At 40.0% G+C, this 25,287-nt stretch overlaps 2 protein-coding genes and 2 long non-coding RNA genes across 4 annotated transcripts; 3 read left to right on the top strand and 1 right to left on the bottom strand.

The window, feature by feature from the left end:
* The first annotated feature begins 1,832 nt into the window (after positions 1 to 1,832).
* LOC110185756 (kunitz-type serine protease inhibitor) lies at positions 1,833 to 2,325 on the top strand. The gene is made up of 2 exons (XM_020954759.2): positions 1,833 to 1,971; positions 2,038 to 2,325. Exons 1-2 carry the CDS (start codon positions 1,851 to 1,853, stop codon positions 2,265 to 2,267), a joined length of 351 nt encoding a protein of 116 aa, XP_020810418.2. The 5' UTR covers positions 1,833 to 1,850; the 3' UTR covers positions 2,268 to 2,325.
* A 735-nt stretch (positions 2,326 to 3,060) lies between these two features.
* Positions 3,061 to 3,520, top strand: LOC110185674 (uncharacterized). The gene is made up of 2 exons (XR_015273312.1): positions 3,061 to 3,153; positions 3,205 to 3,520. It is a non-coding gene; the product is annotated as an uncharacterized LOC110185674 (long non-coding RNA).
* A 1,616-nt stretch (positions 3,521 to 5,136) lies between these two features.
* LOC110185808 (uncharacterized) lies at positions 5,137 to 5,708 on the top strand. The gene is made up of 2 exons (XR_015273231.1): positions 5,137 to 5,426; positions 5,477 to 5,708. It is a non-coding gene; the product is annotated as an uncharacterized LOC110185808 (long non-coding RNA).
* A 2,361-nt stretch (positions 5,709 to 8,069) lies between these two features.
* Positions 8,070 to 17,275, bottom strand: LOC110185490 (uncharacterized). Its single transcript, XM_020954385.2, has 12 exons — positions 16,785 to 17,275; positions 14,072 to 14,963; positions 13,326 to 13,644; positions 12,767 to 13,245; positions 12,484 to 12,712; positions 10,967 to 11,972; positions 10,690 to 10,901; positions 10,333 to 10,626; positions 10,113 to 10,275; positions 9,879 to 10,040; positions 9,686 to 9,817; positions 8,070 to 9,612 (listed from the first exon to the last, which is right to left on the bottom strand). The coding sequence occupies exons 2-12, from the start codon at positions 14,949 to 14,951 to the stop codon at positions 9,469 to 9,471; spliced, it is 4,020 nt and encodes a 1,339-aa protein (XP_020810044.2). The 5' UTR covers positions 14,952 to 14,963; positions 16,785 to 17,275; the 3' UTR covers positions 8,070 to 9,468.
* Between the last annotated feature and the right edge of the window lie 8,012 nt (positions 17,276 to 25,287).

Below are 25,287 nucleotides of genomic sequence, written 5' to 3'. Positions count from 1 at the left end.
AGGATGGGGAATCGGCGCTGCCATCGGCTGCCATCGCTATGTAGCATCGGGTAACAGGTAACGTTCATAAACATTTTTATTAGCAATAATTGCACAATTTTCCATGTGGTTCATTTGCGTGTGCGACCCACAAAATAATGTAAAAAAAAAAAAATCAAAATTAATACTGGGCAAGCCAACTGTCATCAATCATAAAGTGGCGAGAGATTTAGCCTGGCCGATAAGCCATCATCTTGGGCTTCAACTTCCTGGCCTTGGCAGCCCCAAGGGTCACACAAATGACCATAATTGCCAAGTGTCGGCCAAGAGTGGCGAACTAAAAAAAATCAAGAGTCAAATGCCACATTTAAATAATTCGAATTATGTGCAATCAATTCGGTTAAAGGTTTTTACCCTGGTTTTCCCGGCAAAAATTGTCATGGCCGCAAGCCGAACTCTAAACTTAACTGTATTTATTAATAATTTATATTATTTGTTTATAGAAGGCCGGCCAAAAGCGAAGGCCACTGCGCGGCTGCTCACTTAGTTAATGCTGTGCCATAACTTAATGGTCGATTTGCTTTCAAATCAGAACCCTAAGGACATACCATTAGCTGGCATTGAAAATAATATCTGATTTATTTGGCATTTTCAACATTAAATATATAATTTCTGTATTTACTTTTATTATAACTTTTGCCAATGAATAGTTTTGCTTATATTTTCATTGCTCTAAATATCAAGCCAAACAACTTAGCAAGTTTCTTTCTCAGAAGTAAAGAAACCAAGGATATAAATATATATTTATGAATATTAATGTAGCTGTTACCCTAACACAGTTTTAGTTGCAAAATACTGTTAAACTTAGCCCCTTTTTTTTGGCTATAAATAAATTAAATAAAATTGAATTGCATTTAGTAGTCACTTAACAAGGAAAAAAGTCACAAACATTTTCATGTGTAATTGGGTTTTGCGGCAATTGAAAATTTGTGCCAGTCCCGGTAACGCCCGCTCCTATCTCCTGAGGTGACTGCTAAGTGTTTTGTCTTGTAATTTACAAATGCAAAATAGCCAAATGTGACAAAATGCAGTCGCCTGACAATTTATCGTTATACCTGGCATTGCCTGGAATCGGTTTAAACCCCTCCAAATCCTCTCTCTCTCCGCCGGGAGCCAAAATATAATACAAACTAGTTTACGCACTTTGCGTGTGTGCGATATCGATGTGATTTTATATTTATGGGTCTAGCCGGGCGTGGCCTTGATCTAGAATTTCAGTTGTGGCCGAGCGTTTTTCCGATGTGTTTTCATTTTCAATTTTCATGTTATACGTTATACGGCAATGGGCCACGCGGCGTATGTGTGATGTGATCTCCAATGCGATCTAAAGGCGATCTCGGGCGATCTCAGGTGAGGTAAGGTGATGTTTCGGTGTTCACTTGCGTAATCTCGTATCGGGGTGCTAAGTACCGGTTTAAACGCCGGGCCCGGACAAGTCAACTTGTCTGGTTTGAATTTTTTTATTTTTGCATTTTATTTGCGTTTTGAACTGAAGCATCGTGCGAAATGCGTGCGATTATTTTACTCATTTTTCCTATGCATTTGTAATTTATTGGGAAATTTAATTGAATTCGCATGCTCGCCAACCGGTCGCATAATTTTTGTCCCCCGATTACACACTCATTGAGCAATCACACACACGTTTTTGCGCTTTCCACAGCTAATCACACATTTGACACAGTTGGTGGAAAAGATAATTCCCACAAAAAACAGAACATCAGATGTTTTTAAGTAATTCTACTTTGACTATAAATGCAGTGCTTACGGTCTTGGTCAGTCAGTTAGTCAGAGAGTTTAAAGAATATTTCAAAATGCTTTGCCTGCGTCTAGCTTTTTTGATTGTCCTTTTTCTGGTATACGTTTCCAGCTTTGAGGAAATGATGGAATCGCTGCACGATACGTATCAGTTAGAGCAAACGAAAATTCGCAAAGGTTTGATCATAATATATACAAAATTATTTCAACTCATCTGAAGGTAAATCATTTTTCTCCCCCTAGAGGTATGCTCCTTGAAGCCAGAGTTTGGAAAATGCAAAGGACGCCGTAGCCTGTGGTATTACAATGAACGCTATGGCAAGTGTATGAAATTCACTTACTCCAATTGTGGTGGCAATAGGAACCGCTTCTACACTCAGGATTCCTGTCAAGACTTTTGCGATAAATACGAATGGCAGACTGAAAAGTTAAAACGCAAAAGTTTTAACAGAAGAAGGCCAAAAATGATTTAAAAGGAGACTGCTTAAGACTTGAAACTTAATATTAAAGGAAACTAACAAAGTTTATAAACCCCTGTAGTTCTCTATTGAATTGTAGGATCGAATCGAAAATCGATTGTAACCCAGCTTAAAATATTCGCATTCTTTGAATCAATATTTATTGAGGTTTTAATATGATAATTTTTTTCGACAAAAAAATCATAACTAAGCCAAAAAAGCATTAAATTTAATTCGGAAAGATTCCTATATTTATTTTTATTAGGTTAACAAATCTGCATACTCAATATTAAATTTTAAAAAATTAAAATTTTGGCCAAATTTTTGTTAGCCAATTTTGACAATTTTAACGAAAATTTTTGAGAAATTTTGAAAAAAAAATTAATTTTTGTCGGACATAGCTAGATTAACTTGGCTGTTAATGCTGATCAAGAATATATATGATTTATAGGGTCGGAAATGACTTCTTCACTGCGATTCAAGCTTCTGACTAAAATTATAATACCCTCTAAGGGTATAATAAAAATGTGTTTCATTATCTATAAACTAGTGCTATTTTTGGCATAAAGTTACGTTTTGATTTATAGTTTTAAGTTATTAAAATAGTAAACCAATTTAACTGAAACTATTTGCGAAAACTTTGCAAACTAGTTGACTATTAATATATTTTTTCCCCCATTTAACAAGCTCAAAATGATTTTATTTTCTAGAAAAATAATACGTTGCGGAAAATTATAATTTATATACTAGTAAACAAAAACACATTTTCATTATTTGAAACGTAGACGAAGTATAAATATTCAATCAACTGATTTACTCAACTTCAGTTGGTTTTTCAAGTTTAAAATGAAAGTACTACTAATTTTGAGCCTTGCGCTCGCTTTGGTGTCAGCTAAGCCCTGTATGTTATTTACTTAAAAATGGCAATCAATATTTAACATAATTCTTTTAGATTTTTGTTCTAAGGAACCCGCTTACGGCAATTGCACGGGAAATTACGCGGTATGGGCTTATTCGGCAGCGGAAAACGATTGCACCATCTTCGTCTACTCGGGTTGTGGCGGCAATTACAATCGCTTTCACACCCAGGAACGATGCATAGATGTTTGTATCAATCCCTATTATATAGACTATAATTGATACTATAGAGAAAAAATATGCTTAAAAAAAACTTAAAACTAAAATAGGTAAAGGTCATATTTGAATATTATTTGTTCAGAGGAATGTTAAAAAAATGTTTATGAAATAAATGGGAAATACCAATTGAAGGGGTTGTGTTGCAAATCAAAGGGGCATTAAAAAATTAAATATTTGTATTACCATTTTTCGATGTCTAAAATAAGTCTTAGAGAAAATTATTTGATATCAACACGAACACATTTCAATTATTTGATTGGTGAATGCTAAAGGTATAATATTGTTACCATTGACATATTTCTTTTAAGTTGGTTTATATATTTATATTTTTATATGTTTTACTTTAGTGATAGCAAAACCCAGTGTTATATTTATCTAGTGGAATATAGAACATAAAAAGTATATAGAAAGATGTTCACTAATTGCCAAGGGACTCTTAAGTGACTGACATGTATATTTTTTTTAATTCAAAATGGGATACATGTAAGGTGATATCGTACTAGTTTATATAGCTCATATATTTTTGAAACATTTATGAGTAAATGGTGCTTTAAAAACAGTAAAATATCGCCTCATCTAACTTTATGGATAGAAACACATTTCCATAATTTAAATGAGTGGTATAAATATCCAAAGAACCGACTCTCAATTTCAGTTGGCTTTGAAAAGTTAGAAATGAAACTAGTTCTAATTTGTATTTGCTTTTTTCTCGCTTCGGTGACAGCTCGCAGCCGTATGTAATTAATTAAAACTTGGCGATCGATCTCTGACACAATCCTTGCAGCGCGATGTTTCCATGTAGCTTCCTATGGATATTGCAAAGGATATCGCCGGATGTGGGCATACTCACAGTTTGGAAACAAGTGCATTCAATTTGATTACTCGGGTTGTGGTGGCAATGACAATCGGTTCTTTTCTTATTCTGAGTGTGAAAGGGTTTGCATTACATCAAATCACCCGAAAATGATGTCAACGCCAACGCCAACGAAGCGTACTTCGTTCTTCAATTGGTATTTAGATTAGTTAGCCCTGTTTAAATTTATTCAAAGCCATATACCTATTTATATCTAATATTTGTACAAAAATATTAAAATAAAAAAAAAATCCAAAAACAGAAAAATTGTGTATATAAAGCAAAAGGATTTTCTCTGGTTAGGGCATGAAATATTTAAATTATTTCTTGTATAGAATTGCGGCCATAAGGCTAACTATGTAATAAGTAAAAAATATTTTAAATTTCTGTGTAAATGGTACGTTAATTCTGCATGTTGTTAGTTTACATGACTTGTGAACTTGTTTTATTTCATTCGCCTTTCAGAACTTTATGAGCAGAAACACATTTTCATTATTTTAGTCAGTGAGCGAGTATAAATATCCACAAAACCAATTCTAAAATTTTAGTTGGCTTTCGAAGTTAAAAAATGAAACTAGTTCTCATTTGTATGAGCTTTGGGCTCGTTTTGGTAACAGCTTGGAATCGTATGTTATTATCCTGAAGTGTGCAATTAATCTCTGACACGATCCTTGCAGTGCGCTGTTCCCGAAGGGCTGACTACGGAGATTGCAAAGGACATCAGACAAAATGGACCTACTCGAAGTTTGAAAATAAGTGCATTCGATTTGATTACTCCGGTTGTGGCGGCAATAATAATCGATTCATCTCCAGATTTGAGTGCGAATTGATTTGCTATGTAATAAGATTCACAAATACGAGGCCTCCTCAGAGCTTAGAATGGCATGGATTTTAAATGATATTTGTGCGAGTTAAATTATTCATTTCAAATACCTAATATTTGTAATACAATACAATACAATGTAATAAAAAAACCACTGCTGTTGAACAAATTTAATTTACAAACAAAACACATGTTGATTGGGGGAAAAAGTTGGAAAACGGTATAAATACCCGGTGAATTGGTTTCCTAAGTTTCAGTTGAAATTACAAGCTGGAAACGTTAAGAGAAATGGACTTTGCTTTCTTTGGCCTTTTGCTGACTCTCCTGTTGGGACATTCATCTACTTTTGTCTACAGAAATCGTAAGGACTTTTAGTACATAGAAAAACTAATATCTAATTTCAATTTGTAGAGGCTTGTTACCAACTTTCGGCTTACGGCACCTGTCATGGACACACACTGATGTGGGCCTATTCGCTGTACGATCATAGATGTCTTTCGTTTCCCTACTCGACATGTGGTGGCAATACAAACCGCTTTCGTACACGGGCAGATTGTGAAAAGGCTTGTATGCTGAGATATTCTTAACTGATTTTCTTTCCTGCACAAGCTAAATTAAATGCCACCGGATTTTTCTAAAGCTTTAGAGGGAAACGCTAGCGTTTTGACTACTTTTTAGAGCAAGCGTTTTGTTGGCGTCTGGCGGTTTTTTTGGTACAACTCATAGCAGGCGCTCAGAGATGGGGAAAGCCCAGAGCAAGCAGTGGAGTAGAGAGCTTTTCTTTAGCTTTTTATCAACTACCCCCCTAACCCCCTAACCCCCCACCCCCTATCCCCACACTCGGACTATACCCTCCCCGCAGGGGGGGGGGGGGCGGAACTTGGGGAATTCGCGATTGTCAAGGGCTGGGCAAATATTCGTTGCTTGCTGGCATTTCGGCCAGGCCAACAGAATTGGTAGCAAAGCTGGCCACTTGAGCTGCAACGAAATGAAAGCTCGCTCTCTTATTTTTTTCTTTTTCGTATTTATTTTCTTTGTATTTATTTTTGTTGTGCGCCGTTAGAGGCATAAATCACCAATGAGGGGCCAAAATGTGCAAGTTTACAGGTTGACTCAACGATGGTACGCAAAAAGCACATTACCAGAATAGCGCAATCGCAATGGCAATGCCAATGTCGAATGGTCGAATGGCGAAATCAAAGAATAAAGTCACGCAATTTCAATTACAAATAAACGCACAGATGGAGAAATGGTTAGGAGGGGGAAGGGGAGTCTGGGGTCCTGATGGTGACTATATGTATGGACGGCGATAGCTATAGTAATAATAATAATAATGAAATTGTGATAAGCTGCGCGCCACAAATTGCACGCGAGTGAGACGGCAAGACAATAATTTAAACCGTTAAGCGCAAGGCGAAGCATCAAATGCAGCCGCCCAGAGATGAGCATGTGTCACGAGTCTGGCTAGTCACTGCTTTTAAAATATAAATAAAGTTAAATTCAAATATAAAATTGATAGAAATTTAAATATAAAAATTGATATAAATTTAAATATATTTAAATATAAATTTAAAATAAATATTTCTGAAGGAAACAGTGAGCTAGAGACTTTTGTTTATTGTGTGATAATTCATTGGAATGCTAGGGGTACAAGAAAATATTTAAATATAAGTTGATTTTTTAACACTGTTCAATAAATTATCAAATATATAATAAAAAAAAATTTAAAAAGTGATTAAAACAATAATCGAAGCTATATTTGATAAGCCAAAGTTTGCATATCTTTGCAGTTAGCCATGATCCTATGGGTTCGAATCTTCAATCGATCATAACTAAGCCAAAAGTGCATTAAATTTAATTCGGAAAGCTTTCCTATGTTAGTTTTTATTAGGTTAATAAATCTACATACTCAATTTAAAATTTTTAAAAATTCAAATTTTATCGTTTTTTTTCTTCAAAATTTAACCATTTGAAAATGTTGAAAAAATTAAAAAAATAAAAATTTTCTTCAGACAAGTCTAGATCGATTTGGCTGTTCATGCTGATCAAGAATATATATGATTTATAGGGTCGGAAATGACTCGTTCACTACGTTTCAAGCTCTTAACTGAAATTATAGAACTTTGATTATATTTTATCATAAAAAGAATGCGATATTTGTATACCAATATCATATACCTCGGCTAAGGATACATCCAATGTCTTCCGTGGCACGCCATAAACACGATTTCATCCAGTTTCATCTCTACGATGTCTTTTGCGAGAAGAAACTCACATTGAAGCCCGCTCAAGACGTCGTCATTCTGGCTGGTTGGATTGGTGTCTTGGCCTATCGGATGTCTGGCAGCATTTGACGCATGCGCTTTTTGTGGCCAACAAACATTAGGCCGAGCTGCGCTTCGGCGTTCGCCGATGCCAATTAATATTCGCATGATCAAATGGTTAACGCATTTAGCCGTATAAAAAACCAACAAGACATCTTGCCGCACCGCACTGCACCGCAAACCGGCTCACATTAAATTCGCATTTACGCGTTTGCCTTTGTGTAACTGATCGTGGCCATCTCTCTTTCTCTGTGTGTGTGTGTGTGTTTTCTGGTCAAGATCCCCGTATCCCGTGATCCCCGGATTTGGCCTGTGGGAAAGTCGGCCTTAATTGACATCCACGAGGCGTTTAAAAGGAGGCCTGACCCCTTCGAAAGAGTTAAACAACTTGTAGCTTCAGTTAATTATGTATTTATTTAGTATCTGTCACTGTTTTGGTTTTTTTTCTCCATCTTTCCACTCCATTGCAATTATAATTTTTCATTCTCCGGATCTAAACACTTAAAAATTTTGAATTTATCAATTTTTTTATATATAATGTTTCTTTTTTGTTTAAATTTCATTAGTTATGGGCTAGACTGTTTGAGTACGACTTTTTGTTGTATACATAGCTTAATAAAATTGATTTATTTACCGTGTGCGTGTCTATGGCATAATAAACTGCTGCCCAGAGAATCGTATTGGATTAAGATGATTTTTTATTTGGTATTTATCTTCGATTTCGATTTTGTATTGAGTAGGTAGGTACTTAATGGAATCCGTTGTACCACAAGCAGGCTAACATTTAAAGCGTTTGCATACATCGATAGAGAAGGATCTTAATTGGGAGTAAAATATACATATATATGTGGTATTAGGTAAACCAAGTCAAAAGAATGGCTTTAACAACAACAAGGCCTGGCCTTAAATTAAATAAAAAACATTTTACCATTGAATAAATGCAAATACACAAGTGATTTTTGATAAATGCTTACATAACAACTAAGGGACTAGTTAAAAGTTCTCTTAAAAATTCGTAAAATATTCCCCAAAAGCATATAAATACATATAAAATGCAGCCGACTGATCAGCTCGATGTAATCAATTGATTTTACGATTTTGTAAGCAATAATTTGCTTATAACTTGATGCGTTGTCTGTGTCCTTTGATTTGATTCGATTCGCTTAAATAGATAGATCAATTAAAAATTATATAACAACACGCATACATATCAATATTGGAGTTAGTCGTATGTATATATGTATATAATATGTAGTAAATGTAATTAGCCAATAGGTTATAGATCTGTACGAATGCGGGATATGATTTTAGCATTGCTTTTAATATCAATTTAATCCTTTGCCCTATATGAAACATGGAGCGTTCAACATCAATAAAATTGTATAATAAGCCAATATTTTCTTTTTTTAATTTTCTCGCTCCTTTGCCAAAACGTGATTTTCCTCTCCCTTGTCTATGAGTTAAAAATTTGCTAAAACATTTTCATTTATTATTGATTTTTCCCGCCCCCACGTAAATGCAATATTTTAATATGTTTTCGAGATTGAGAGGCAATCGCTTGCCCTGCAAAAATGGTCTAATGATAATTCTTCCTCGCAAAATGATCGATATCATAATAAACTCGATTTGAAAGGAAAGCTATTCTGGTTATTTCTGGAAGTATTGAAGCTCTAAAAAAGCCTTCATTTGTTTTTTGGTGCATTTCTCTTAATTGGAAAAAATTGTGCCTTTTGTTGATTGTGTGAGTCTTTTTGTTCGTTTCGTTTTGTAGTTGTTTCTTTGGCCATTCTCAAATAGTTAAATAAATACAAAAAACCCATTCCCTTTGTATAAAAGTCAAATGCGCGAGGCCTACAAACTACTAGTTGCCCTAGAAAAAGTCCTTTCGTCTAACTACAACTTGAACATTGCCCCAAAGTTGGTGAGGCATAATAGTTTGGCGCACAAACTGCGACTTCGACTGTGACTGCGACCGAGATTGTGACTGAGACTGTGACCTGGCCTGAGTGGCGCCGGCGGTGCTATCGCCGGTGGTGATGGTTTCTCTCCTGGGGCCTGAACCGCGGCCAGGTCCTCGCTCTATTTCCCTCCACAGTACTCGCCCTGCAGCATTCCATTATCCAGGAGCAGGGCCGGTGTATTTGAGATACCATCGCGCAGCGCCAACTGATAGGCCACCTCGAAGGCCTGGCCAAGGGTCAGGATTATCTCACTGGCCAGATTCTGTAAGGTCAAATTAAACAAACGTATTAATCTCATATATATATCCTGGTCATATCTTAATCGTAGTACTCACTGTGCTTTGTACCAGGAAAACGTGACAGTAGTGCAGGTCCTGCTCTTTGGTAATGTAGGCAAAGTGCCGCATATCCTCGGAATCCTGGCAGGCACAGTTGATGTTCTGTATCTCATGTTCACAGATAGTGCGCTATAGGAGATAATAAATCTATTAGTTCATTATTCTATATTTTACATCCTTGATAACTTACCTTGCTGTTCACATCAATAAACTCCACCCCGCGATGGCAAATGGACAGCGAGAGTGGTGATCCCGATTTTGCCTCACTTTCCGCTGAGGATTTCAGCTTTTGTATGGACTTTTTGGTGGACTCTGTGCCACGTAGTTCTTTCACAACCGTTGAGCCGAGGTACTGTCATGAGGAAAGAAAGAAAATTAAGGAGTTAATTATGAATTGTTAATAAAAAATGATAAACTAACTCACCTGAACCTCGTAATTGATGTGCTCGTTGAGCAAAGTGTTCGCCGAGTGGCGCCATTCGGTGGTCCTTAGATTGGCCGGAAGGCCTAGCAGCAGCTCCGAGGGAGCTCGTATTTGAAGAGCAGCTGTCTTTCTTGCCGGCGGAGCAGGTGGTGGCGGTGCAGGTCTTTAGCAGTAATAATATTAATTAGTTTTCATTTATATTATAATTCGTAAATCTTACCGGCTTTTGCGATAGCCAGTGATAGAGTTGCGATGCTGAACAGGATTAGCTGGATTTCGGGTTGCCACCGCCTCTTTGGTCGTGCCGTTGCCATTCGTTGTCAGCTGATTGGTTTCGTTGTTTTCGCCTAGAGGCGTCTTTAGCGACTTGGAGTCACTGTCACGCATCTGTCGAATAAAGGCCAGCGACTGCAGGATGCGTCTCCGGTGGCCCAGCTTGTTGATCTCCAGCACAGTCTGTAGCTCCACATCCCACACTCCACACACGCTTTCAATGGTATTGTACAAATGTTTGCTGCACATATAGAAATATAAAATAAATATCAAAGTATTTTATTTCTTAATTTATAAAACTTACTTGAAGAATTCTAGGTACTCGGGAAGGGCGATGCTGTGGAGCCACTGTTGCAAGGAGGAAACTCCCTGTTGCTTGTTCTCCTGTTGGGTCTTGGGAGGCACCTGTGGCAGGAACTCCGCTGGTGGCAGACTTTGAACAAAGCGGAGCAGCTTGGGCGCATCCCGCTCGGGTATATGGAGCAGAGCAATATCCGGCTCCTCAAATACATTGTGCTGGTGAGAAAAATACACTAAAATTAGCATCTTACTTTAAAAAATTAATTAATTCCGAAACCCACCACAAATTTGTAGTTATCGTAACCGTTTTCGAACAGCATCCTTTCTAGGTGAAGCAATCCAGCTGCACGAAGGCGTGTGGCCAGCTCACGTCGCTCATTGGGCACCTCCATATCCTCGAAATCCAGCTCAATGTCGTGGGTGGGTGTGATGCTGGTGTTAAGGATACCGCTGCCAAAGTTTTCAATGATCTCGGAGATCTTTTTACGCGCTTCCTCCGCATTAAAGGGACTCAGGAGGTTTATGGAGTTTCGGGCTGCCGAGTGACCACTTCCAGGGGATTTTGCCGGCGACTTAGCTGGCGATTTTCCAGATGATTTTGTGGGTGATTTCGAGGGGGACCTGGGAGGTTTTGTGACTGTCTCTGTGGCAGCATTGCCATTGGCCTCCACGGGTTGCAGCTGCTGCTGATTGGTTGGCGTTGTTGGCGGTTTGACGAACTTTCTCTCCGGCACAGTGGGTTTGTTAGGAATGGGTGGACGCACCCGGGGAACACTCTGTTGCTGCTGCTGAGCCTCCTCCTCTATTTTCACCTGTACTTCGCATTGATCTTTCAGCTGGGAGGCTCCTTTGAGGAGTCCTGCAAAGGGCACATCGCTCACAAACTCCTCCACATAGTCGGTGGAATGGGAGAGGCTGTGATCAGAGCATGAGATGCTGGAGCTCAGAGATCCGGAGGAGGGAGCCGGACAGCGGGGCACTACAGTCACAGTGTCATCGTAGTCGTATCCTGGGGTGCTTAGCGTGGGCAGCAACTTCGATGGGGATGAACCTGTCTCGATCATAAGCTGTTGGGCCGCCTGCAGCTGGAGCAGAGCGGATCGTCGCTTGTACTCCTGGCTTAACGGACGGATCCGCTCATGGATAGTTCGCTCCGCCTGGCTGGAGCTAGGAGGCGGATGATCCGGTGTAGGTGGTTGCTTGTAGTGAGTGGGACTGCTGGGGATCTGTTGCTTGGGCTCACAGTTTTCCTCTCCGCCATTGGATTTGCTGGTCGCATTTGCACCACTGAAAATAAGAGATTGATATTTATTAATACATATTTTAATGTTTTAAGGATAATATCTTATTATATAATACGATAAATAATGATACCTATTTCTGATCTAAATAAAATACGATTAGTTTAAAGTACTTTTTCTTTATGAATAGCTCAAGGCATATCGATTAGCCATGTTAAATTAAACGCTTATATTATATCGAGTTTTTAATGCAATTTTCCCTAAATTGAAGCCAAGTTATAGCTGCTCACTGGATTTAAACAACATGCATAATTAAATCTACAAGGTGTTTTAGGTCATCTAGCTGGTTTTATTACATGTATTACTTTAGTGTATTTACCGAGAAGCTAATTTAAACTACACCAAAATTTTATGGAACATAATAAACTTTTTTATAGCCACTACTGGAAATGTTAGGCAAGAGGCAATTTCGGTCCTAATGCAGCCAGTTTTCATAGTGAATATTTATATGGCGACTATTGATTTCTATCCTATTTTATGTTTTAAACGTTGCTCACCTGCTGTTTCGATTTCGCTTGAGTTTGCGATTAGGATTGTACGACTTGAGGGTGGCGTTTTCAGCAGACTTCAAGAGCTCCTTGGAGAGCTTGGTAGTTGAACTTCGAGGAGCGGGAATTGGTCGTTTCATGGAGTTAGTGGCCGGAGCCGGTGATTCCCCACTGGAATTGGGCACACTCGTCTCGCTGTTCAACTCCGAGCTACTGCACTGCCGATCGAGCATGTCATCTAAAAGTACATTTATTTGATCATATTAAATTATAAAATCTTTCTATTACTTACTGCTGGAACTGAGGCTCATTCCACCGGCTATGGCGGATCGGGTGCTCTGCCTGGCACTGGCATATAAACGATCGCTCCTCTGTCGCTCCCGCAACTGGGTCTCATCGAAGCTCATGCCTCCTACACTACCGTGACTCTGGTGGGAGTAAGGACTATCACTGGGTGGCTGACGTCGAAGCTGCTGCTTGCCCTGACCATAACCTTGAGCCTGACCATGGCCATGGCCGTGACTCTGACTTTGGCTCTGACTGGAGGGAGAGCTGTAGCTAAACTGCTGCCCGCCGGGACCAGCGTGTGTGGGTGAAACGGAGAGGTTTCGCCGAGGTGGCTTCTTTGGAGGTCCGGCCGGGGCAAAGGTACTCATCTGCATGGGCTGCCCAATGCCACCGGTGGAGCAGCGGGAACGAGGCGATACCGAGGCTGGCTCAAAGCTGCTAAGCGAGGATGAGGGACTGACACTGTAGCCACCGCCCATGTCACTGCAAAAAAGAAAGAATTTAATTAATTAAAAAATATTTATACCAAAAATTAGTAATAATATGATAAGTTGTGCTCCTACTTTTGACTGTGCAGCGGTGAGTGTGCATTGAGATCCTGGTAGAAGCGATCCTCCGGCTGCAGGGCACTATCCAGTGACTTTCCTCCATTGTAAGGACCTCCATTTCCGGCACTCAGACGCTGTTTGCTATATCCGGATTGTTGCATCGAGTGCGAGTGATTCAGCAAGTGATTGTTGGAGTTAAAGTGATAGTGGTTGCTGTGGCTCTGTTGCTGCTGTGAATGGTGTTTGTTTTGGCCACGTGCGGAATTTGGTGGTCCGGAGTGCTGCCTGTAGATCACCTCATCGCCCTCATCGGTGTCCATTTGATTACGAAAGTCTGCAGGGGAAACAGGAGATTTTACTATTCAATAAGCAAATAGAAAATAGATATGCTAAAGCCACCTAATGATGAGGTTGAACCATATATAAAAATGTAAAATTAAAATCATTATCGGGAATTGAATTGCTCTATTCCCTTGTAAGACTAATAATTTGCGGTCAATGAAGATGAATAAAAACAAAAAGTAAATGTGTCATAATAAGCATTGAATCATAATTGATACTATTTGAAATAAATCACATATCACTCATACGCACTGTTGATCACAGCCACAATATGTTTGGTGACATGCGGGGAAAACTTGTAAGATTATTAATTTGCGGTTAATAAAGATGAATAAAAACAAAAAGTAAATGTGTCCTAATAAGCATTGAATCATAATTGAAACTAGTTGAAATTAAACACACATATCACTCATACGCACTGTTGATCACAGCCACAATATGTTTGGTGACATGCGGTGGAAACTCCCGCAGAATATCCAAAGCGGTGCGTCCCTCGTTGTCGGTGGCCGCCAAGTCGATTCCAGCCTTTAGAAGTGTCCTCACCACATTCTCCTTGCCACAAAGAGCTGCCTCGTGCAGAGCGGTGCCCGAGGGAGTCAGTAGATTAACACTGACCCCGGCGGATAATAGTACCTCGACGACGCTCTTGTGACCATTACGACTGGCCAGGTGCAGACAGGTGTGCGGAAAGATGGTCCTGCAGGGCGAGGCCGGTGACGAGGGTGATGGTGTTCCCCGTTCCACGACCTCTGAACCCAGGTGAGCTATTAGCTCCGGATGGGCGCGGATTAGCATTTGAACCGCCTGCAGTCGACCGTACTGGGCGGCCAAGTCCAGCGGTGTTTCGCCCTTGGAATTACGCATATTGGGGTCTGCATCATGGTTTAGAAGCAGAGCCAACGCCCCCGTGTGTCCATGTTGGGCGGCACAGTGCAGTGGCGTCTCCTGCTCAATGGTCTGCAGATTGGCACTCGCCGGTCGATATGGATGTGTGAGGAGTAACCTCACTATCTCCGTCTCACCCGCCCAGGCGGCCAGATGAAGTGGTGAGGATCCCCGGGAGTCCGGAAGATTCGGTGAGGCCTCGTGGGCCAGTAGCAGTCGCACAATCTCCTCGTGACCATTGAGGCAGGCATGGTGCAGGGCCGAGTAACCGCCACTATCCTGAACATTCACGCCAGTGCCACGACGCAAACTGGCCAAAGGTCCTGCCCTCTTGGCCTTCTGGGTGAGCACCTTCTCGATGTGTGAGATGTTGCCATTGCGTGCCGCTTCCAGGAACTCCTGATCCTTGCCCATGGTGGAGAGAAGCTTTAAAGGGAAGAAAAATTATATCCTACATTAATGCCAGTGTTTATGATTGATATTAAATCAGAAAATCTAGTGTTTTGGAAATACATTAAAATGTCCTTCCTTTGCTTTAGAGAATTCTTTCTTTCCGTTTGGTAATGGATTCCCATTAATGGACTTCCCTGCACTCCTAATCGCTGTACGACAAGGACTCATAAAAAGGATGTGGGCGGCTTGTCTGTCTGCACAGCCCTGAGTTGATTTGCTGCAAATGAATTATGACTGTCAAGTGTGCTTCATTAAAACGCCTTCGGCTTTGTGGCTTGCCTGGTCGCCTTTTCTCCTCTTAGCCCTAATGACTTTTAGCCCGTCTTTCCATTTAGGCCACCCTTAAGCCCATTGCCACCCCTTCGGTGGCAAGAGAGTGGGAGGGGTTTGCCATTAAAAAAATTGCACAATAAGACAAGGAGCCAGCCAGGCGCTGGTGGGTGGAAAAGAAGAAGGAGATGGTGTCGAGAGGAGCTCTGGCCCCTGATGAAGTGTTTTTCACGCGTTGAAATATCTTCGAGTATCTTTGATATTTCCCGCAGGCACCGTGGGACTTGAATCTTCATAAAAGTGGAAATATGAACCAGAAGCTTAGAAATTCAATACGATGATTCATTTGTCTCATTGATTATTATTGGAATAAACACTCAAGTGTTTTTATTTACAAACCTATCACCATAATTTACAATTTGCTGCCACATGTGTAATGTGATAATTTAAACAAAAATCAATCACTTGTTGAATGATCAGTTGGTTATGAGAACTGCAGTACAGTGAGTCATTTGGGATACCCTTTCAGGCCCATAGTCTCAACAACTTTCAAGGGTTTTGAAATACGAAATGATAACGCACGTTACGGGCGTCTGGAAGCGTGCTCCTTGCCACAATTTCAATGCTTCAATGAGATAAATACACGGCGGCAACAACCTGCTTACACACATACTCCCTCTCACAACGTTTTACAAACACCCAAACACACTCACACACACGCACACTCATACACACCGTTTATGCTACTACATGACATACTACAAAATCCGACAAAAGGTAGGTTAGGCACATCCTTCGAAAGGAGTGAGCAGGAAGAGAGTGGGAGAGACACCGAGAGCGAGCTGGTTCACAAGAGAGAGAGAGAGTTGCAAGGAGTGCGCCTGCTCTGCCGCGCCCACCACCATTGTGCCCCCCCCCCCCCCCTGATTACGCCTTCAATCCTTAACCCCCCCCAGAGTCCTTACCCCCCTTTAACCGTCAAGCTATTCATAATTTTTCGCTTGCAAAACTCTGAGGCGTGTCAGCAGTGAGGATAGAAAAGAGGAGCGAGGAGCAAGGGGGGATGCGTTTAGGCCAGGCCCAAAAGAATGGCAAACGGAAATTGAGGCACATTATAAACGGCTTGACACCAGAAATGACAACAACAACAAAAGCAGACGCCACATTGCCAATTGGCAAGCAGAGATTGTGCAGTTCCTAACCCATAATTGGGTCAAAGGATGTTGACCCTACGACCATTCTGGCCAAAAACCAGTAAGAGGGGGGGGGGGGGTGTCAATGCATGCATGTTACTACCAATTTATCCAACTACCATTTTGTCTGGCAAATCATTACCCGTCTGGGGTTTCCCCTTTGCCAGAATACAACGGGGTTTCACACATTTGTTATTGGCACTTTGCTTAGTGCACTTAAAAGGCGTGTTCGTACATGTACGTGTGAACTCCCATATATACACACACTCTATATATATATACACACAATCGCAGATACATTTTCTACAACAGCACAACTTTTCGCTTTTACCTTTTCGCTTAGTTTATTTGGTTTGTGCTATATGCGCTTCTCGACTTTATAAATATAGTACTTCCGTTGGTGGGCGGACTTTCTTCGTTGATTGAATAAATCTCATTGGGCTACGCGGCGATTTATGTGACATCTCGTTGGCGTTAACATTGCACATCTTCACTGTCTGTCATCCAGAGCATTTTCCCACACCGCACACCGCTCGAGACTGCGACTCCGATTCCGATTCAGTTTCAGATTGAGATTCAGATTGAGATTTAGATTGAGTTTGAACGGGGATTCCCGTAACCGATTCCGTTTTTCACTCCGACCGACAACGTCTCTCGCATGCGACTGACTGATGAATTCGGGGCCCCGGGGTCTGCGCCACTCCGTAGTTCCGTAATAATTCCCGATACTATTCGTACTCTCTCTCTCTCTCTCCGCCGCCGCCGCCACCGTGTGCGCCGTGCACTTTGCTCATGGGCCCTGCTGGGCTCTGTATTCGACGAAAGTTTTCTCCCATTTTTGTCTCTGTTTACGAGCTTCAGTACAATACATTTTTTGGCTTTTGCTCGGGCGCTTTCACTTGATTGTTTTGCTTCTCACAATGCGGGCGAAAGAGCGGAGAAAATTTAGTGGAGAAATGGAGAAGGGGGGGAAATAGGCGGAGAAAGAGAGTGCCGTCGAGAGAACAAGTACAATTTTGTTTGTTGTTTATCGGAACGATACGATAATACGCCTTTGTTTACGTATTTTCATGTGCAAAACTGACAGACGCACAGTCAGAAGAAGAGAGTAAGTGCACGGTGAGAAATAATTGGGGAGCAATGCACTTAGATTTTAAATGAAGGTCATTGTGAATGTAGAAATAAAGAAATACAATATTTAAACAAATTTACCAGTTTAAAAATCATTTTTAAACTAGTACTTTCCATGGGAATAAGTATTATATAAAAATGTTTGTAAAGGATGCAATAACATATTATAATTATATCACTTAGTTAATTATATTTTTTAATTAGTTTCAGTTTTCAAACATTTAAGTTACTATTTTTAAATAACTCTTCTTAAATCATTCCCTTCTCCCACTTATAAATATTTTTATACTAACAAAATAATTAATTTATGAAATATATAATTGTTTTTTGGAAACACATGATTCTGCTTTCGCTCAAAAACGATTTTATATGTTTTCTTTTATTCTCAACACTTTTGTTTATATTTCAAGTGTAAACAACATCAAAAATAATTTTCTCAATTGGAACATTGTATATAATTGCAGCGTATTATGTTGTTAATTAATATACCATTCAGAAATTCAAGGGTAAAAGTCTTATTATCAACACATCTCCTAATGAATACAGAAAACATTCATTAATTCCCTCTCTGTGTAACATTTCTCTCACAGTTCAGAGCAAACTGAATTAAAAATAGTGGCAATCATTGTCCAAGAATGCTGCAAGGGAAACATGCCTTTTGTTGCCAAGCGCACACAAATAACATAAATAAATAAGTATGTGGTTCTATCTTTGAAATGCAACGGATTGAGTTACGAATCGGCTCGATCGGGTGATTAATGATCTGTTCAAGGAATGCACCGACAAATAGGTGCGATTGCATCTGGATTATATCCCTCGCAGATCGTTGAGTGCTGCGATTAGGAGTGTTTACTCATGAGTAAACAAAAGCGATTAGATAGGACTGATAATAGATCTTTAAACATTTATTTAAGCACTTGTCAAGAAAACTTAAAAACTCAAGTTAATATTTATAATTTAGAGAAATTTATAACGGACTGAGTTAAGAGATAAATGTGGCACACATTTTGGATATGATAATATATTATTTGAACTATTTTGTCTTCGCCTAGAGATTGCAAATATTATAAAGATGTCTTATTATATTTAAGCAATTATCTGCTAATTTATCTTATAATTTATAATTTCTAAAACTTAATACTTATTACTTAAGTTATATATTATTATTATAGATATTATTAAGTTTCCTTGTTTCGGTATTAAAATAACTAAAATTAATATCAACCTTCAGGGTTCATTAATATTCATACAAAAATTCAAACTAGTAGCACTTCAAACTTGTTCAATTTCCATTGTAACTTAGCATGTAACAATAACAATTGAAATAAACAATCAATTACAACGCGTCTACTTTCCTATAACGAAATTTGAAATTTGAGTAGTTCCCATAGTTAGTTACTCATATTATTTTGCACTTCCCATAAAAGTTTCCAAGTTGAAATTTCTCACGTTGAGGTTTTCCCGGCAAACCAGCAAACTCGTAAAGAAAAATAAAACAATTGAAACCTACTCATGTACTCTGGTAAACAAAATATGAGTAAGTGTTGGGAGAGCCCTTTCCCCCCCCCCCCTCTCTCCCTCTCACTTGTTGTTGTTACTGAGCTTTCACGGTAGTTTCACGCTCTCTTATCATGGAGCACTCTCTCCCCACAAAAATATTACGCATGCGCCCTGTGGGAGCTTTCTTATCACACTCTTGTGTTGTGGGGCAAAGCTTGGGGTATCGCTCCCCGATCAGCTGTTTTTGATAAGAGCTCCTCGTGCTTAACCCTTTGGTGACCGCTTCCCAGTCGGGGTTGTGCAAATGCAAGGGAAACTGGGACTGCGACTGCGACTGGGACATGAGTTATGGCCCGCTCGAGTTGGCTGCCAACGTGACTCACTTGGTCAGCCCCAACCTCGGCGATTCCAACTCTATTTTGTGGGCGGACACATGCTGAGAGTTGTTGTTGCCAAAAGCTGTTTCTCGTCGTTTCGCCTTTGCCATGTTGTGGCATGCCACATTCGCACACTGGCAAACAAATCGAGCCGCAAACAAATAAACTAGACAGACGGCCAACACCTACGACTGGTCGAACGAGCGACCCACCACCGCATGAGTTTTCATACTCAATTGCCGCAAATGCCACAAATATGTGTAATTGACTTGAAAATGCGCCAAGCAAATCAATCCGCACAGCGTCAGTCCGCACAGTTGTCCGTCCCATGTCCGTCCATTTTCGACCTCAAGTGCAGCGCGTGAACTCATTCCCATTCCAGCAGAATGGCCAACAGAGTGCGGCACGTTCCGTTCAGTTAACACTTGAAATAAATTTTAACAGACAAGTTGAACAATATAATTAAATGTATAATTTATTTGCGTAATTTGGGTTTTCATTTATTTTACGATTTATAGTACAGATACTTCATAAAATCATTGAGGAGAAAGACCGGAATTTGTGAAGAAAATAATGAACCTTTGAACTCAATTGTTTTGTTAAATAATTTTAGGTGTAAATACTTAAATATAGAATTATTTTTATAAAAATACTTTTTTGATACTATGATCCTGTTTTGATATTTTTTTATTTTTACGATATTTATATATTTTGTTATTACTTTAAACATAAGTTATCATATATCCAAATGAAAACGAATGTATTTGAGTATTTTACAACTCATAGCAAATATTTAGATATATATTTCCCATTAAAAACTGAATATAAAAGAATACTTTTTACAACAAAAACGAATATATCTTCATTACTGTGCCATTTCAATCACATTTTCTCCCTGTGTATATATCGGCTTAGGTCAGCACCGCTCGCTTGCTGTGTGATTGATGAATGTTGCATATTTTGGACGCCGTTGGCTGCCACCATTGTGTGGCATTAATGAGACACCGGCCATTTGTTTTGCCATTTATTCGCTGTTTGGCTGCCTGACAATGAAACCGAACTTCGGTTGCCTTACAAATTGTAAATTGTTCTTGTGCGCACCTCTGGTCCCTCTCCTTCCCTCCCCTTTTGGTATATATAATTTTCCTTGTTGTCTGCAATATACATCCAATTGTGGAAATCGCAACATTTTATGGTTATTGTAACACATCGACTTTTGCAGCAATTAGAGGGGCACATTATGTGGGCTTCGTAAAAGCGAATACATATTTTCAAATCTGGGATCTTGGATCTGGGGATTTAGTATCTGCGATAGAAGAGCAGAGTGCCAAGCTCCAGCGGAACTGTTTATTACCATAAATAATTGTCAACGCCAGCCGAGAAACGTCAACTGATATACTGTCATGTGCCCTGATCTCCGGCATGGGTTCGGTTGTAGATGTGGATTTGGCCCGGTATTCATTTCAGTTAACTGCACACTTGAAAGGCTTAGAGCCGCCGATGACTACGCCGCACCCTGACGTCACTATTTCGGTGGGTGCAGCAGCAGCGGCGGCGGCAGCCACATCAACTGTAACAACTTATGACTCCGGGGTTGCGGTGTGGTATCTGCCCCGCATTGCTCATAATAAAGTCATTAGAATGTACGAGTTTCGTGCGATTTCGAGGCGTTAATAGTTTAGTTCCGCTGCATTGACTACGCGACTCGTTGTTGTCGGTGTACGAACAACTTCCGCATAGAACAAATTGGTTGGAAATCGGGTATTAGGCATGCCCTAATAAAGCGCAACGCTCCGCCTATAGGGTATATATCTTTCAATGGCTAAGGGAGGGGTCTTTGCCAGCCTCCAGGGTATTAACTATTAACCTATGAATGTTTGTATATTTGGTTGTCCTCTAGAGGTTATTAAATAAAAAATTGACCTAATTGTTCCAACTTGTTGGTAGTACTTTATACATTTGAATTAGGAAAGGTTGGTAATATAGATATAATGATAATTAATGCGATACTAAGGAGATATGTATATAAATATTTAAATGTTGTGATTTAAGTTAAATAAACCTATAAATATAATATTTCTTTTTAAAGAGACTGTAAATAATTTGAGTGCATAATTTCTGGCAATATATATCGAAGTATTCCTATTGATTTGAATCTCCTATCATAATCAGAAAGGTCTTCAAAATGTGTTATACACATACACATTGCTAGAAGTATGTGTGTTTAAAATTCATTATTAAGTAACTGATAACTCTCTTAATTCTTTCTGTGTACTTGCAATCTACTATGCGCTTCTTCTGATTGAAAACTAATTTCGTTCTCACAGAATGTCAGCCCAAAAATGATGACGCTGAACCGACCTGAACTGAACTGAGGCGAACTGATTGAAGTGCGGCTCAAATTGAAAGATTGAGTGCCCGGGCCAGTCTGCTTGTCTGGCTTCTGTCTGTCTGTCTCTTTTGTTGGCCAACTGTCCACATGGTTCTTGGTAAGAGGGGGCAGCCCCTGTGTCAGTCACTGGTGGCAGACAAAATGTTGCTAACGATGCTCCTGCTGCCGCTGCTCGAGGCTATCTCGTGTCATTGTCGCACGACTCACGACGGTGATAAATAATCATCAGTCAGTCAGCGGGGCAGTCAAGTGCTCGCTGCTGGCTCCTTCTTTTCCTTTAACTTTTCCTGGCCCAAACCCTGCCCCCTGCCTCTTCTGCCTGTGCCTGTGCAATGTATGTGGCTCTAATTAAGCTCGGATGCAATTGCACGTACTTGTAATTGCATAAAGGGTAACGGTACGAGAAGTCCGAGGCCGTGCCCATCGATTTGGGATTACCAACCTTCTGGTTATTATCGCCATCGCCTGGCCATTGCCATTTTTGGTAGCCACCGACTGATAGCACAACTTGGCAATGACATTTCAATGCATTTATGATGGTTATCTTGGCTCAACAGAGCCCAACTGGGGATCAGTGGTAACACAGCTGAAAACTATTTAAACTACATTATTATTTGAGTTGTAAATATACAGAAATTAAGTATGAATATTGATCAGTAATTAAATTTTAATTAAAAGTGATACTTACTTTAAGACGCTCAGTATTCCTTGTATTATTTTACATGTTCCTATATATCCATTTTGAAAATTTCTTTCAGTGCAGTATCTAGTCTTAGATACCATGCCAATTGTCATGTGGCCAAATGGAGAAAGGGGGAGAGCTCTCTTTCGGTGCACTGATTTAGATAAATTGCGCACGTTTTCTAAGGCAGGGCCGGGACTCTTAACGTTGGTTGTTATCAAAACAACTTCATCAACAACTCATTGATCTTGCGGTCAGGTTCATTTCGTATATATATAGTTTTTTCCCCAGCAGCTTAATTGGCCCAATGATGGCCGTTTGATAGGCTCCATAAGCAGTTTTTAATTAGGACCGATCCCCTTTAACAAAGGATGCCGACCAGCTGCTGGAAGCCAGGCCAAGTCACAAGGCAAAAGCAAAAGCAAATCCATAGCCACAAAATCCGCACTCATAACTCACTCAACTGGCTTTGATTTATTTGGGGCATGGCCGAATTAGCATACAATTAGAGCAAATGCGCGGTTTATGCAATTTATGAAATATTTATGCCGGTCCGAGGGATATATCCCAAGCATTATGCAAATTATCGGGGAACTACAATGTAACTCTGAATACCCATTCGGCGGGTATTCGTATTAAAATTATCCATAAACCAGCATTCGATGGCCACATAAATATATAGTTTTTCTTTTGTCGATTTTTTCTGCTATTTTTCTATTATTATTATTGTTTTTTTTTTGCTATTTTTTTGTTAGCAATTTTTTTTTTTTTTGGGAAAGTTTACTGCTACACAGCGGGCATTTTGGTGACCGTTAAATGCCATTAACCAGACGATGACGCGGCATTGGCAGTGGCATTGTTGTTGACCGCTTGCCGTTTCTGCGGCAGCCGCAGAGGAAAATGAAGCAGGTGCGCAATTGTCAATTTTCCTGCTTGCTGGACACCAAACGGGGGGGTTGTGGGACTTGGAGGCTGAAGAGCGGGAGAGACCAAGGCGGCAGCTTCAACAAAGAAAACAATCAATGCAATGGAAAAAAATCTGTGGATTAAGGATGTCCAACGAAGACGGAATGCCCTCAGTGGATATAGTAATGATAATGTTTAATTTTCGGAAATTTAATCATTATTTTTCTATATATTTTTTAAGCTTTTCTTTAGCTATTTTCTACTCAATATATTAGACTAAAGTCATGTTTCGAGATAGCCAAAGCTAGGGTATTTCGCCAGCTTGGTTTGTCTCTCATTTTTTTTTTGTTGTGTATATATTTTCTACACAGTTTTTCTTTTATCAGTTGCATATCGGCTTGACGTAGACATAGTAAGTAGCTTTTGTTGCTGCTTTTCCTGCTACTGCAGCCGGCTGTGATTATTATGATTGTCCAGTGAAGCATGGAGGATGCCTGGGTCCACGGGGCAGCCGGCTTTGGGGTATTGTCATGATTTATGGCCTTTCCTAGAGAAGAGAGATCCGATGCTTGGCGCTTGTTCTGCGATCAGAGATATATATCTATATATATAAACATATATATATGGCTCACATGTGTCTGAGACCCGCGAGATGTGCTGGCCAATAATAATAATAATAATTTCCATGATTTATGATTTGGTTTTGTGACACCAATTTGGCATGTGCCCCCGAGACCAAAGCGGTGTCACCTCAGGTGATGCAGATTAATCTGCAAAGAAATGCAGGCCAAACAGGTGGGGTTTTCCTCTTAAGTTTTCAAATAGCAACAAAGTAAGATCTCTCTCTATCGCTTACCTCCGGTAAGCTGAGAAATTGACAACATTTAAGCTGTCATTGGTGTGTGATATCCCAGCAGCCGCAGCGGCAATCTGGTTAATTATGGACGAAATTCTTTCATTATAAACAAAAGTAAAAAAACTGAGCTTAAGCCGACGCTTATTGTCAGCTTTCTATGTCAACATTTCTGGCTGGAAATGAGCAAAAAGCCATAAAAATATCAAATATAATTGCGTATGTCGTGCCACTTGAGAAGCCATTTTCACAATGCTCGTTATCGCAATGTCACCGATAAATTCCAATTCCATAGCCCGTAATTTATGTTGACGCAGCTTATGACGCAAATCGAGAAATGTTAGCATTCTGAATCCGAATCCGGAGCCTCCGGCAGACAAATCTATTTGGTTCCCATTGCTTTGGCAGTGGCATTAGCATTGGACTCGACTAATTTCCGCTGCATGCTAATTAAAAATGCCATTGGCAACATGGTTGCCACATGACTTTGGGCAATTTGCACCGCTGCCGCATTGATGACAGGATGAGAGAGAGCAGACAAGTGCTGGCACTGCGGGAAAAATAGAGTACAAAATAATATAAAACCTCTTGAAAACTAGAATAAAAATCTTGATATATTCCATTTCAAATGGTTTTTGTATAATAAAACCAGATTTTAACTTAAAACTTTCCCTAGAAAGAGAACAGAAGTCCCTAAATAAATTGTTATGATGGCAACAATATTTTTTCTCACCGTGTGTACTAGTTCTAGGAAGGCACATGCTCTGGAGCTTGTCCCCTGGCACAGACCATTTCGTTATGGTTTAAATGAGCAATTTAACAAGCAGACAGCACCGGCTGCCCTGCCACATAATGCGGCAAATGCTCCACGTTGCCGCTGCTGCTGCTGCTGCTCCATGTGGAGTAAGAGATCAAAGATAGAAATCTCGGCAAGAAGCGGCAGACAGTGGCAACCTGGCAACCTGGCAGAGTCGCCGTTGCACTGCTGGCGGC

The sequence above is a fragment of the Drosophila serrata genome, unplaced genomic scaffold (assembly GCF_035046125.1).
Source record: "Drosophila serrata isolate PLE 108 unplaced genomic scaffold, ASM3504612v1 contig_382, whole genome shotgun sequence".
Classification (NCBI taxonomy): domain Eukaryota; kingdom Metazoa; phylum Arthropoda; class Insecta; order Diptera; family Drosophilidae; genus Drosophila; species Drosophila serrata.
This window is presented reverse-complemented; position numbering and strand designations above follow the sequence as displayed.